General features: G+C 36.8%; 1 protein-coding gene across 1 annotated transcript; it reads left to right on the top strand.

The window, feature by feature from the left end:
- Window positions 1-4,542: 4,542 nt before the first annotated feature.
- LOC127810237 (lignin-forming anionic peroxidase-like) lies at window positions 4,543-6,302 on the top strand. The gene is made up of 4 exons (XM_052349588.1): window positions 4,543-4,924; window positions 5,035-5,226; window positions 5,387-5,552; window positions 5,689-6,302. Exons 1-4 carry the CDS (start codon window positions 4,706-4,708, stop codon window positions 6,075-6,077), a joined length of 966 nt encoding a protein of 321 aa, XP_052205548.1. The 5' UTR covers window positions 4,543-4,705; the 3' UTR covers window positions 6,078-6,302.
- Window positions 6,303-13,750: the final 7,448 nt, after the last annotated feature.

The following is a 13,750-nucleotide window of genomic DNA, read 5'->3' on the forward strand; positions in this document are numbered from 1 at the left end:
ATCTTGGGTTGGAGATGATTGAGAGAAAGCATAGAAGGCATCTATTTATAGGGCAATGGAATGGAGAGGGCTTATTTGCCCAAGTCATTTTTTTCTGCTACGCCGCGTAATGGCAAGCTTTGCAGGATGATATCTCAGACTTGTTCTTTCTTGGTAGTCAGTCTTCTTAATTGTTTTCAGTACATTTGGGCTTAGAAAAATCAGCTTTCTATTTTAAATGGGATGGGATGATGATGCTGGATTAGTGTAAAATTATTGGAATTAAAAATAATATTTTGAAAATTGGACCAGACTATCAAATTAAGAGGGGGAAAGAGTAAACTTTGAAAGGGTAAGTAACTCTAATTAATGGAGTTTCAAAATAATTGAATAAGTAATTAATTTTTGAGTTTGGCCCCAATAATGTTTTTTAGAAGAATGAGCTGGACCTAATAATTAGCAACTAAGATTTCTGAATTAAGTTCTAATTAGAGAAGAATTAAATAATTCGATAACTTGTGTGTGATTATTTTTTTTTTAATAAGACGGAAATTGGAGGTAACATTTACATAATATGTGTTTTGAGTGATTTGAAATTATTTATGTTTAGGAATATTATAAAATATTTTTTTATTATTATTTCATTATAAAACCTTAACAAAAGTACCCCTTATGCCTTTTTGGCGTCTTCTAAAACAATAGTAGTAGGTAGTACTGGTGATACATAATGTATATAGCTGTCTGCAAGTGTAAATTGGCTCTTTCATGCATGCATGTAGGCATCATCTGCCATAGCCATATATTTGTGATTCCTAAAAGGAAGGCTATGCGTGTGAAGTCAAAGCCAGCTGCAGGAATCTAAACGTTGAAAAAGTAAAAATAAAAAAGTTGAAGATTGACCGTGCATGCATGAGGAAGCCCCCCTACGAAACACTCAGGAAATTTCATATACACCACTCACAGGTCAGAGGTGTTGTTTGGGCTTTGCTAGTTGGCTTCTGTTTGTTCTACACCCGATCGAAGCTTGGGATTTTACAAGGTTGAAAACTTGAAATGTAAACCAGGTCAAACGAACACCCACACATATATATGCTTATATATATATATATATATATTCATAGTTCTCTGGCTTTTCTTATTATAGAATGATAATAATATATTAGAAAAACAACATTACCTTGAAGTATAAGAATGAGTGGGTGCCACTGACAAAAGCTATAATACAAAAATATTTATGTACTACATGGTATGATATCACAATCTTGTCTCAATGGTTGCTTGCTCTTCAAAGTAAATACCACAATGAGATTGAAGCCCTTCATAGAAATATTCATTAATTTACCTGTTACTTTCTTATTTATAGCAGATAATGGGTTTAATTCTAATTAAATCACTTAGATAGATATATATATATATATATATATATTAGTACATTATTGATTAGATTTAATTTTTAATTTTTAATAATTTAATCAAAATTTAGAACATCACTTAAATTTCAAAATTTGAAGAGTTCTTCAATCCCTATATATGGTATATATAGCACATTGTCAAAGGTGGCGACCACTTTCATCCACACGTCCGTGGCTTTAGAGCTGGCCGAGTTCAATTTGAGGGAGTCAATAACTCTTGCATTTAGGTTTAAACTATCTTAATCTCCCAATCTAATTCCCACTAAACATATTTTAGTTGAATTCTGTGGAAGATCTGTTCCTTTCTGGAAACCATTTTTTTATAAACAAAAGAATTGAACACAAAGTTTGACTAGAATGAAAATGATGTGATTTTAAGAGATCAAATTATGTGTTGTATCATCCAAAGACGTCTGCTGCATGTATTTTTGAGTTTATAAGAATTAAATCATATTAAAAAATTTCTTGATAAATTACAAATGTGAAATAGAGTTGATGACATTTCAGAGTTGAATGATCTATGCATGGTTGACTTATCTATGCATGGTTGACTTCTCTTTATTTAGAGGTGTTCTTAGTTGTCCTTATTGACCTGATCTTATTTCGGACTTACTTGACTTACAAAAACAGGTAAGGCTCAGTCTCTTGATCTCATCTAACAATCAAATCAATCATCATAAGATAATGTTGAATGATATAATTAAGTGACGCAATTAATTTTGAACCTAATTCTTTGAAATTTGCGTCTTAGCTATAGAACAATTAAAAGGGCCATGATTTTTCCATGTGGACAGGTGTGAATCTAATGGAAGCCTTGTCTTATGCGGCAGGTTGGATTGGAGCTCACAGCCACCTTGGATGTGGAGGGGCCTTGGGTTTAGGGTTCGGGTTCAACTCTTTGGGTAAGGTCTTTTATTTGGACCTAACGAGCCTCCAGGTCAAGTCTAGGCTTCGGCTCAAATTTCATTATGGTGGGGGGTATTTTTGGACTTTTCCAAAGAGTTAGGATGCTCCATTATATATAGGAGTCTTTAACAAATTTCTTTAATTCAACTTTTGATGTGGTTACGCCCACTTGATAGTGATTGTAAGTTACTTTTGATATAATTGTGACGCCACAATATTTTCACTTGAAAGTGTTATTGGAAAGTAACTTTTAATTTCATAATATATTTTGACCCTATCAGATAGATTCGTGATGTAAGATATGTGGGGATTCAAATTTTATATAATTAAGATTAAATTAAATAAAAAATTCAATAACTCAACAGAGAATTAAAAATGAGAGGCACAAAATTTTAATGTAGTTTGAAATTGTATGGAAGTTTTATTTTTTATATATATAATACATATTCATAAAATTTTAATAGATTTGAGACTACATGTTCTAAACCTAAGCTCTAAAGTTTAAGCCTTAAATTCCAAACAAACCATATTTTTTCTTTAAAGTCAATTAGGGAATAATAATATTATTTTACCCCAAAATTAAATAAGATTAATAATTGTTATGTGCCTACAGGGTGAGTAACATTTCGATTAAACCAAAATAACCAAACAAAAATTAGTCAAAATTGATAATTCGATTCAATTCAATCTATATTTCAATTTAGTTCAGATTCCAACCAATTTTGAGTGTGTCGATTATTTCAGTTTAAGTGTCTCTATATTAAAATAATTAAACTAAATAAAATATCAAAAATGATTTTTTTTTACCAAATCTTCAGTTTTTTTTAGTTTTTTCAATTGGTTTGGTTTTTTTTATTTTTTTAATTTTTTGAATTTGTTGAGTTTAAACATCTATTTAGTCAAACATCTATTTAGTAATCAATTCGATTGCGGAACCAATGGAATGCTCACCCCAAGAGCAAGCAATATATATATTGTATTCGAATCCTGTCCAACCTGTCAGAGAAATTAACATACTAAAATCCACGTTATTTTCATAATTTTCAAAGTCAAAGAGAAAAACTGAACAGTACTCTGATAGTTGACCAACCTCGTGAACTCTACAAAAATCAACCATGATCTCGATCTGAGACCCTTCAATTGTTTAATGGGGTTCCCTAGCTTCGTTTGTTTAAGCATTTGGGACACTAATTTTTGTTTTAATTTAGGGTTTTAGTGGGCATATTTTGTACTTATTTGGAAAATAATGTAGGCTACAAATATATATGAGTTCTTGAGTCACTTTAGTGGTGTGTATAAAACAATATAATATACGAACACTAAAATTAATAATTAGATTTTAATAGGTTTCAAGATAAACATTGTATGATTAGGAATCTGAGTTTTTAAATATATTTTATCAGGAGAGATGGATCCAGCCATAACATACATTGAATTGAATATAGAACAACTTTAATTTTTATAGATTCTTTATTATAGAATTTCCACTAGTTTGAAATTATGAACAAAATATTAAAAAAAAATAACAAGTAGTATTATAGTAACAAGGAAAATAACTGTAACAAGTAGAATATAATATTAGATTATGGGAGCGTTCAGAGTTCAAACGTATGGCTTACTCAACATTGTTTTTTATTAATGCTATTAATTAATGTTGTTTCCATGAAAAAATGTGTTTTGGCTTCGATTTAATAATCACTGGTAGATTAATATCATTTAAACCTTAATTTGGTGTGTGTGCGTGAATGCAGCATGCACGTGCCCACCAGTCACCAATCTTGATTAAACAACTATATATATATATATATATATCCCACTTCCATTGATCGAGTAAAGCCAAGACAACCCGCGTAGAACACTAAATTTGACACAGTTTACTTTTGCCATTATCATCTTCCTTGAACTTAGTTTACAACGTTGCTTATTTGTCTGATTAAGTAGCTTAATATATAATTAATGATCCCTTCGTATATATGTAATTAAATTATAATTGTATCTACTGAATGATTTTAATCCATGTAAAGTACTGTTACTAACAAATTTTAAACTCGATCAACTTAAAAGTATGTACGAACTAATTAGCTAGGTTCATTTATATTGTTTCTGGGACGAATTAACTTAAGGCAGCCGAAAACGAAGAGGTCAGATTACGCGTTGCAGCAACACTGGTGCTGGTGGGGTGGCTTTAGATTAGACTTTTGGCCAATCAAGCCTCTGCATTGCCCTATAAATACATGCCTTCCCTTAATTGCTTTCTCAATCACCTTGCTTCCTAGCTAGCTACTAGTACTCTTCTTTTAATTTGCTTTCGAGCTTTGGGGCTGCTGTGCTGTCCATTGGTTAACGAATTGGGATAAAGAAGCAAAATATTCCATATTAACTAGCTAGCTAGCTAGTTTCGATCAGTCATGAGTTCAGCACTGCTAAGTTCTATTGTTTCTGCCCTGCTGTTCTTGTTCTTCCTCTCCAACACACCTTCTAATGCACAGTTATCTTCCACCTTCTACGATCAAACCTGTCCAAAAGCACTCTCCACCATCAGAACCTCTATCAGAAAAGCAATTTCAAGCGAGCGTCGCATGGCAGCTTCGCTCATTCGCCTTCATTTCCACGATTGCTTCGTTCAGGTAATTTTAGTTACTAAAACATCCACCGTAAGAAGGCTTGTATAATATTGTTGGTGTTGTCGAACTTATGTGATGGGCAAGATTAATGGTCTTGAATATTATTTTTGCAGGGCTGTGATGCATCAATCTTGCTGGATGAAGCTGCTACTTCCACGAGCGAGAGGAGTGCCCTCCCCAATAAAGATTCTGCCAGGGGTTACGGAGTCATAGATACAGCAAAGGCTGAGGTGGAGAAAATATGCCCTGGAGTCGTTTCTTGTGCTGACGTACTTGCAGTCGCCGCCCGCGATGCCTCAGCAGCTGTAAGTAAACGCAATCTATCCATCTGCATCTCAAATATTGTCAACATGTAAATACGTAACACATAGAAGAAGCGAATTAATGGAGTTTCATGGCTTCCTTTGGAGATAGAATTAGTATGAAGCCAACTGGTTAATTTTATGTTAATGAATGAACCTTCAGGTCGGAGGGCCATCATGGACAGTGAAGCTAGGAAGAAGAGATTCCACCACTGCAAGCCGAGCTCTAGCGGAGAGTGATCTTCCGAGTTTTCAAAGCAGCCTCGACCAACTTATCTCCAACTTTGCTGCCAAGGGTCTCAGCGCAAGGGACATGGTGGCCTTGTCAGGTTAGTTCATTTATTACTGTGAAACAGAACGTCACATCTCCATAAATATTGCCATGATCGAACAGTCCTTCAATTTCCTTTTTTTTTGTTTGGCTGATTAATGTTGATATTTTATACTGTGGTTGTTTGAATGCAGGCGCACATACCTTAGGGCAGGCACGGTGTCTCACTTTTCGTGACAGGATCTACAGCAATGGCAGTGACATTGATGCCGGTTTTGCTAGCACAAGAAAGCGCGGTTGCCCAGCAAGCGGCCAAGATAGCAATTTAGCCCCCCTTGATTTGGTCACACCCAACTCGTTTGACAACAACTACTACAAGAATCTGATGCAAAAGAAGGGTCTTCTTCACTCGGATCAAGTGCTTTTCAATGGAGGATCAGCTGACAGTATCGTCTCGGAATATAGTAAAAAACCTTCGACATTTAAGTCTGATTTTGCAGCTGCAATGATCAAAATGGGAGATATTGATCCTCTCACCGGCCAAAATGGGATCATAAGGAAGATTTGCAGTTCTTTAAACTAATTAACGTACATCCACCATCTACAAACCGTTAGAAATTGAAGTTCTTTTCTTCATTTCCATGCACTGGTCAAGTTGCATCCGTTTTGACTGTGTTTGATTATTTGATCTTGAGTTTCATGTTTGATAATTGTTAATGAGTTCTCTGTTCTCTCTGTACGTAGTCAAATCTTTAAATTATTGTATCAACTGTGAATTAGTTAATAAAATCATCTGGTTCTTGGATTTCATTGATTTGCTTTGAGTAAACCCTTTGACTGGCAACAATATTCTCAATGTCTTTTGGCCCACTTGATGATCGAAACTTGATTCAAACCAGCTTATTTATAGGCTTAGGCTAGTGACCTTTGTTGGGATCACTATATCAAATCCCTCCTTAGTGAAATCATGTGAGGAAACAAAACAACTAGGCGAATATCAAGTACAATCACAAAAGTAAAGGAGGAGACAACTAATATACGTGGAAAACCTCCCTCAATGTTAAGAGTAAAAACTACAGGACCGAAGTCCATCCAAAAGCTCCACTAATAACATTAAATCCGGATTACAAAATCCTCTCAACAAAAGACAAGAGACAAAACATAATCATTTTTATCTCAAATCAATAAAATAACTAAAGAGATAATAAAGAACATATAGAACTAGGAGGCAGTACAAAGACAACTCGATTTCCAAGGATCTCGGCCTCCAAAACAGATCTACACTATCCATATCTTAGAACCATGAGTCCAAAATGTACTCTCTAAATTTCAGCTCAATCAAACCAGAATAGATCGTTCGATTGCCTGTTGATCACCGATGGCAAGCAAAAATAAAAATCAGAGCCAAACCACAAACCAGAACGAAAACTACTCAATTCTCAAGGATTTCGACCACCAAATCAAATCTTTACCTTCCAAATCTTAGAAAAATGAGTCTCAAACATACTCGCAAAATTTAAGATCAATCAGAGCACAAACAACCATCTAATCAGCTATTCAATCACAGTTGCGTAAGCAAGAATAAAAATCTAAATTTCTCCCAAAAGTTCGTCGTTTTTCTTCTGTTTTTCCACTTGTTATGCGCGAATTTTATACTCTAAGAAACTCAAAAAAATCCTAATTTCTTAAGAGTATTTTATTCTCGTGAAATAAAGATATTAATAAAAGAAACCGAATCATTCTTTTGTGAAACCCCCCAACTATTATTAAGCCATTATTGGGTCATCCTCCAACGAGGAGGGAAACCGACCCAACAACCTTGATTAGTTAATATGTTTTTCCACTTGCTAGGTCTGTTAATTAATATGATTTTTCAGATGACCAGTCTCCTTTAAATTATTTTAAAACTAGTCAGCTTAAATTTAAATCTACATATGATTACTTAAGGTTACATTATAGAATTATCTTCTCATCCCTTATTAAACTATATAATTGATGAGTTTAAATTTAAATTTATTTAGGATGATCGTCCATGTACGATTCACATACTCATGTTCTCGATTACGTCAGGAGAGATAAATCATAAATTGAGCCTTTATCTTTTGTATAGAATAAGAATTAAATTCATAACCCACCGAATTGACACTGATATATTGCTCATCCAATCGTCCAATTTATCACTTAAGGGCTTAAATTTAAATTTACTTGATCAACTTGCTTGCTGTCGTCAAGAAAGTAGTTGACCCGTTACCCTTTTTTTTTTTTTTCCTGAGCAAATTTAAGTTGACCTTTAGTGGGTTATGTTATTAGTGAGTTATCTTTATAACTTATTAAAATGTTTTTCATGTAAATCAGTCACATTTTAGTCTCCATTAGGGACGTGCCCAATAAGGTGTGTTTGTCCACTTAACCATCTCACATCAGCATTTCACTATTATATATGATTGATGGGAGATGTTCCATAATTTAAAAAAGATAAATAAAAAGTAGAATGCTACTCATGTAAAAATATATATATATATTATTTTTTTGGTCGATTAACCCTAAAAGCTCCCTTTGTAGTTTAACATCAAATGGTATGAAAAGATCAACTTAAGTTTACATTCGAGATGTGGATTATATAGAGTAAGGCAAATTCTTTAAGTTCAAACTTATTGCCTATGACACTCCCTTATTTGATTACCACAGCTAACAACAAACCTTAAATCTTAAATCAAGGTTGTTATCACTTGAACATAATAATTAATTTATTAATTATAAATGTTGTCATTAACCCATTTAAATTTTGTAAAAAAAAAAAAACAATCAAAAGATACAGAAAAGCTTTATTGATGTTTAAGTCAAATACTAAAGACTTGAAATTTGTATTAAACTCAGTATCAAATGGGTACTTTTTTGGAGTTAGGATTCATCTATATATAAAAGAACATGCAGTTTTTCCAAATTTCCTAATATTAAGATTTTTTTTAAATAATATTTATTATAATATTCTAAAATTTAATAGAATTAAAATTTTTATGACTAATGTCTATCTTTTTCACATAATTTTGGAAGAAATTTTCAAATGTCGAAGTTATCCTATTTGCGCTTTATTTGGGATTTTTCAATTAAGAAAAAATTTATATTCTTAGTTTTTTAATGGTTTTTTTGTCTATAACACAACAAACACTTAAAATAGAAGAAAAGGTATTGAGACAAAAGGAGAATATAGAAAAAATGCCTCATATTACAAAATGAATCGGACAACCTATTTAAATACACTGCCCCTATTTATATGACCTGTTCTAACATATTAGCTGTACATAAAATATGCAAAATACATCAAAAATACACTCTATTATATTTAATACTCCCCCTCAAGCTGGACTATGAATATCCAAAATAGCCATCTTGTCTAATAAAGGGAACAATCTAGCAGCTCGCAGAGGCTTAGTAAATGCATCAATATGCTCTGATATCATATTGAGACAAAAAGAGAATATAGAAAAAATATCTCATATTACAAAATGAATCAGACAACCTATTTAAATACACTGTCCCTATTTATATGACCTGTTCTAACATACTAGTTGTACACAAAATATACAAAATACATCAAAAATACACTCTATTACATTTAATAAAAGGAATGTCGACATTTTATGGATGAAGCTATTAGAGATCACGCCAAGACTACTTCCAGCAGGAAAAATGTTAGTATGACTAGTGCATTGTAAGCACCCCCGCCCGGATATCCCAGCCACCCGGACTACCCGAACGGGAGCGCCTACGGGAGGAGAAAAGAATGAGACACCAGACAAAGACCACCCCGGCATGCATACACAAAAATGAGAACAGCGGAAGCAAAGCTCAAGACATGCATGCACTATGGGTACCCCGCTAATACAGCGGTCACAAGATAAATAAATAAACACAAACTCCTGTGCCGACATACACAAGACTCGAGAAAACACCTGGCACAGTACAAAATAATAGAGCAAATTCTACTTAGACATCAGAGTGGATAGGGATTGACGAGACTGCCTGTACACCACACCGACTCTGCCGTTAAAGCTGACTCCCTTGCTATGGCCCACGTCGCCACTACCTGGAATGATGGAAAGCAAGGTGAGTCGAGAGACTCAGCAAGCATAAGGAAAAGAAAGGCTGTAGGCTGAGTATAACCAGAAAACTCTCCCCAAAATAAATCCCCAGGTACACACAAGCCATGAGACACTACAACACAACAGCTCAATAGCATAACAAAATAAAAGCACATACCGGTCCTTGGGGCCCACATAAGACACTTGGCACCCAAGTCCCATACCAACCTGCCGCTGCCCTGAAAGGCAACAAATGTCTCCACAAACCTGCGCGCGCTGTCCCAGGCCGGTACTCCCGTCACCTGTATCCGTCGGTACTCCCGACAACCGAGCCATAGGCTCCCTCGGAACGGTACTCCCGTCCGAGAACTAAATACTACCAGTATCCATGCAATGCACATAAAAATGCAATGGCGTAGTGAGCATCAACGTGATACAAGGCGCCCATACATCCAGGCATCAGGCCATGCTCCGCCCACATAGTAAACCACACGCCATGCATATGCTCGCGGTGGATGCAACCTAACCAAACTAGAATGTTCGTGTCCAAGCATACTCAATAAATGAATATCCCAGCATGCATCCCGTACCCATGTGCATATCAAATCATGAACAGTAATACAAGATATCTAATCATGCAGTAAATCACATACCGGTAGAGCTAGTCAGCAGTGCCCGGCACCGGTCAACGGCCAGTGACTAGGGGTGTCCACCCGACGGTCCACATCAGGGCCGTACCATAGTCTACCCCAACGTCACCAACAACCGACCCTTGCCCCACTGCTCGATAGCTCTAACCGAACCATAAATAAATTTGAGAAAAACTGTAAATAAATCCAATAAAATCGTAATTAAACCCTCACGTCTAGGAACCTAGTCCCCAAACTGGTTCAGCATCATTCCCGAAAGGAGTGGGGGCGGTACAAACCCCCGTAGGCTCACAACGGATAAAATTATAGAAGCCTCGAATTTAATTTAAATTAGAACAAATGAATAATAATTTAACAAATAAGGTTAGGAGCCGAATTAAAGTAAGGGAGAGAATAAAGTACAGGAAATCACGGGGTCTTCCACGGGAATTAAAGATCAGGAAGAGAGGGTTAAGAGCTTGCCTTTACACGGCCGTTCCTTGCTTTTCTTGCGCACCCGCTGCGAAGTAAAACGTTCGCTGGCAATAAATAAAATCGCAGCTTTAATTAAATAAATCTACCGTGTAATATAAATAATTTAACCGTCTAAAATCCCTCGTAAGCGCACCACAATTAATATCTCAACGAGTCTCATATTTATTTTAAATTAAATCACGCTAATAAAGCCAGCTTAATAAATTAAATTTAAATCAAACGACTCCAAATTCTATAATTAATAAACGAGTCGAAACAGACGAAGGGAGGGTATAAAATACGAGAAATCACAGGGTTTCTCACGGGAATTAAAGAATACGAGGAAATGATTAGGAACTTGCCTGAAACTAGCTGATTCCGACCTCTCTCAAGCTCCCGATGCAAATTAAATCATTTCCTAACAAATAACACAATCGGGACCCAAATTAATTAATTTTAATCGCGTAAAATTTATAATTTAAACACGTAGTACTTCTACTAATTTTTACCCACGTACCTGATCACTTCCTCTGCCGAAAAATTCCAAAATCCCTTTATTTTTTCATATTTTTCCTCTTCTTTTATTTTCTTCTCCTTTTTTCTTCTTCTTCTTCTTCTTCTTCTTCTTCTTCCTCTTCCGCGCCCACTGCTCCAGCGCCTTCTCCTTCTCCTTCTTCTCTTCTTCTTTCCTTTCTTCTTTCTTTTCTTCTTCTTCCTTTCTTCTTCTCCTTCTTCTTCCTTTCTTCCTCTCCTCTGTTCTTCTCCCAGCGGCCACTCCTGTTCATCGTCTTCCCCACGCACCCAGGCAGCCTGCAACAGCGCATGGCCGCGGCCGGCCTTCGCCATCCGGCCCTCCGCTGGTCGCCGGGCCTGCCTCCGGCCATCACCGCGCGCCACCGCGCCTATCCGCCCGCCGCCCTGCTGCTTCGCTTACCCATGGCCGCGGCTGGGTGCTCGGCTGCCATGGCCGAGCTCTCGGCCAGCTCCCATGGCCGCTCTACACCTCGCCTCTCTCTCCCTCTCTCGGTCTCTCCCTCTCTCTCTCCCTCAGCCGAGCCCTCTCACTCTCAGCTCCCTCTGATCTCTATCTCTCACTCTCTGCTCCTCTGTTTAATTTTTCAGAGAGTGGTACTGTGCAAAGCTTGGCCTCCAAGCTTACACGCACAGCCACTCGTTTAATCAAATTAATTGATTTAATTAATTAATTTAATTTAATCTTTTATTGATATTATTATTATCATTATTATTATTTTGGTTAAATAATTATCCCTATTATTTTTGGGATATTACAATTCTCCCCTCCTTAATAGAATTTCGTCCTCGAAATTTGTGCTCAATCCATATCCTCAAGATACGCTCACATCTCTCGTGATATTACCTAACATCATTTCCAGGACATTTCATATCATCATTTTTCAATTCTCACAAGTCAAGGTCTACGACGTGTCCTACGGGACTTAACACGCTAGCACATCTTCACAATCCATCACCTCAATCGGGCCACGATATGATCACTAATATCTTAACCAGCTTAAAGAACATCATTGATCATATTACTCATAACCACAAGGTTCTCCTATTACCACACCATAACTCAACCGTTCCCCAAAGCTATCTCGACCACATATCAACCTAAAGGCAACTCAAAATTCAGCGATATTCAATCCTAATGATAAACTGACTCGCAGCACCAGGCTCAATGCAGACGCAACTAATTCCGGATACAACCGGTAGTGACAGGAGTAGAGCCACCTCTTTGTATGTCAAGAAGCTAATACTCGATAACGTGACCGGAACCTGCCACATACTTACAATCCATGGGAACATGGAAACGATACGACATACTCAATCAAGGATTCAGCAACAATATCCTTTAGTCTGACTTTTGCCAACTGATTCTTAACCAGATACACATCATTTTCTCGGCAGTACTTTCTCTCATAATTTGCCGCGAATGCTCGGGGTCTCGTTCATAAATACGGGTAGCCGTTTAGTCAGGACTATCAAGGAATAAACACTCTCCACTCAATACATCTCGGAATCTAAAACGTCACCAGATCTCCCCTCCTTATAGGAATCAAGATACCCAATTGCGGTTTATTCAATGACCACCAATCCTAAGTCTTGTCCTTGCTACTGATCTTAACTCCCAATAGCTAATTGGACCGTACCTCTTCTTGACCGTTAATTACGAATCCTGAGCTCCTCGAAGACTCAATAGGCTAGCTAGAACACGAGCTCTAGAACTGGTGTTATCAACTCCGTAGCCTACTCGACTGATAGCACATCACCGTGTCAACAACTGTTCTAATTCCTAAGGCATCTCATAAGTCGCCTCAAAAACGAAAAGCAACTTAAAGATGTGGTTAAGCGTTCATCTGACTGGCATAACAAGTCATCTCATGTTTCTGCCGATGTACCACTTGACCAGCACCCAAAGGAGTCTCATCTCCTCTCTCGGTCAATAATCCGACCCTAGGGCATGTGGTCCGTGATTAGCACCGCGCGTACTCATAGCAACTACTATCCTTGCAGCAGAACCCAATAGTTACTTAGACCTGTATCCAATTTCGGCCGTGGCCATACACCGGGGTATCTCCCACAACACCAAACGTAGAGGGGTTTTCCTTACTTCTAATTCACATTATCACGGATGCACCACGATAGCCTAAAACACCTGTTACCACCTTTACTTTACCCTATTTGTTACAGAACCTCACAGCCTTAGCTCTTTGTCACGCCAACCGCGACGTCACCTGTACTCCGCTCCACTTGTGAAAACTAAACACCTACACACCATAGCCAGGTCGTGATGCTAAATCTCCAAACAGCATAACCACTGTAAACTCCAAGTTCATAAGTCCATAATAATCCCTCAATAAATTCCCATCATAGATCTCTCTTGGGACTTCGTATTAATGTTCCAATTTATCCTTCTAGATTCGATTAAACTTAGGGTGGATGCCCTAAACCTCCAAGAAAATGCAAACCCCTCAGAACCTCAATTTACCTCCATACCTCATCAAATAACACGTCTCTCGACCAAATATGTACAGACAATTTAACTGTTA

Source organism: Diospyros lotus, chromosome 9 (assembly GCF_014633365.1).
Source record: "Diospyros lotus cultivar Yz01 chromosome 9, ASM1463336v1, whole genome shotgun sequence".
Lineage (NCBI taxonomy): Eukaryota > Viridiplantae > Streptophyta > Magnoliopsida > Ericales > Ebenaceae > Diospyros > Diospyros lotus.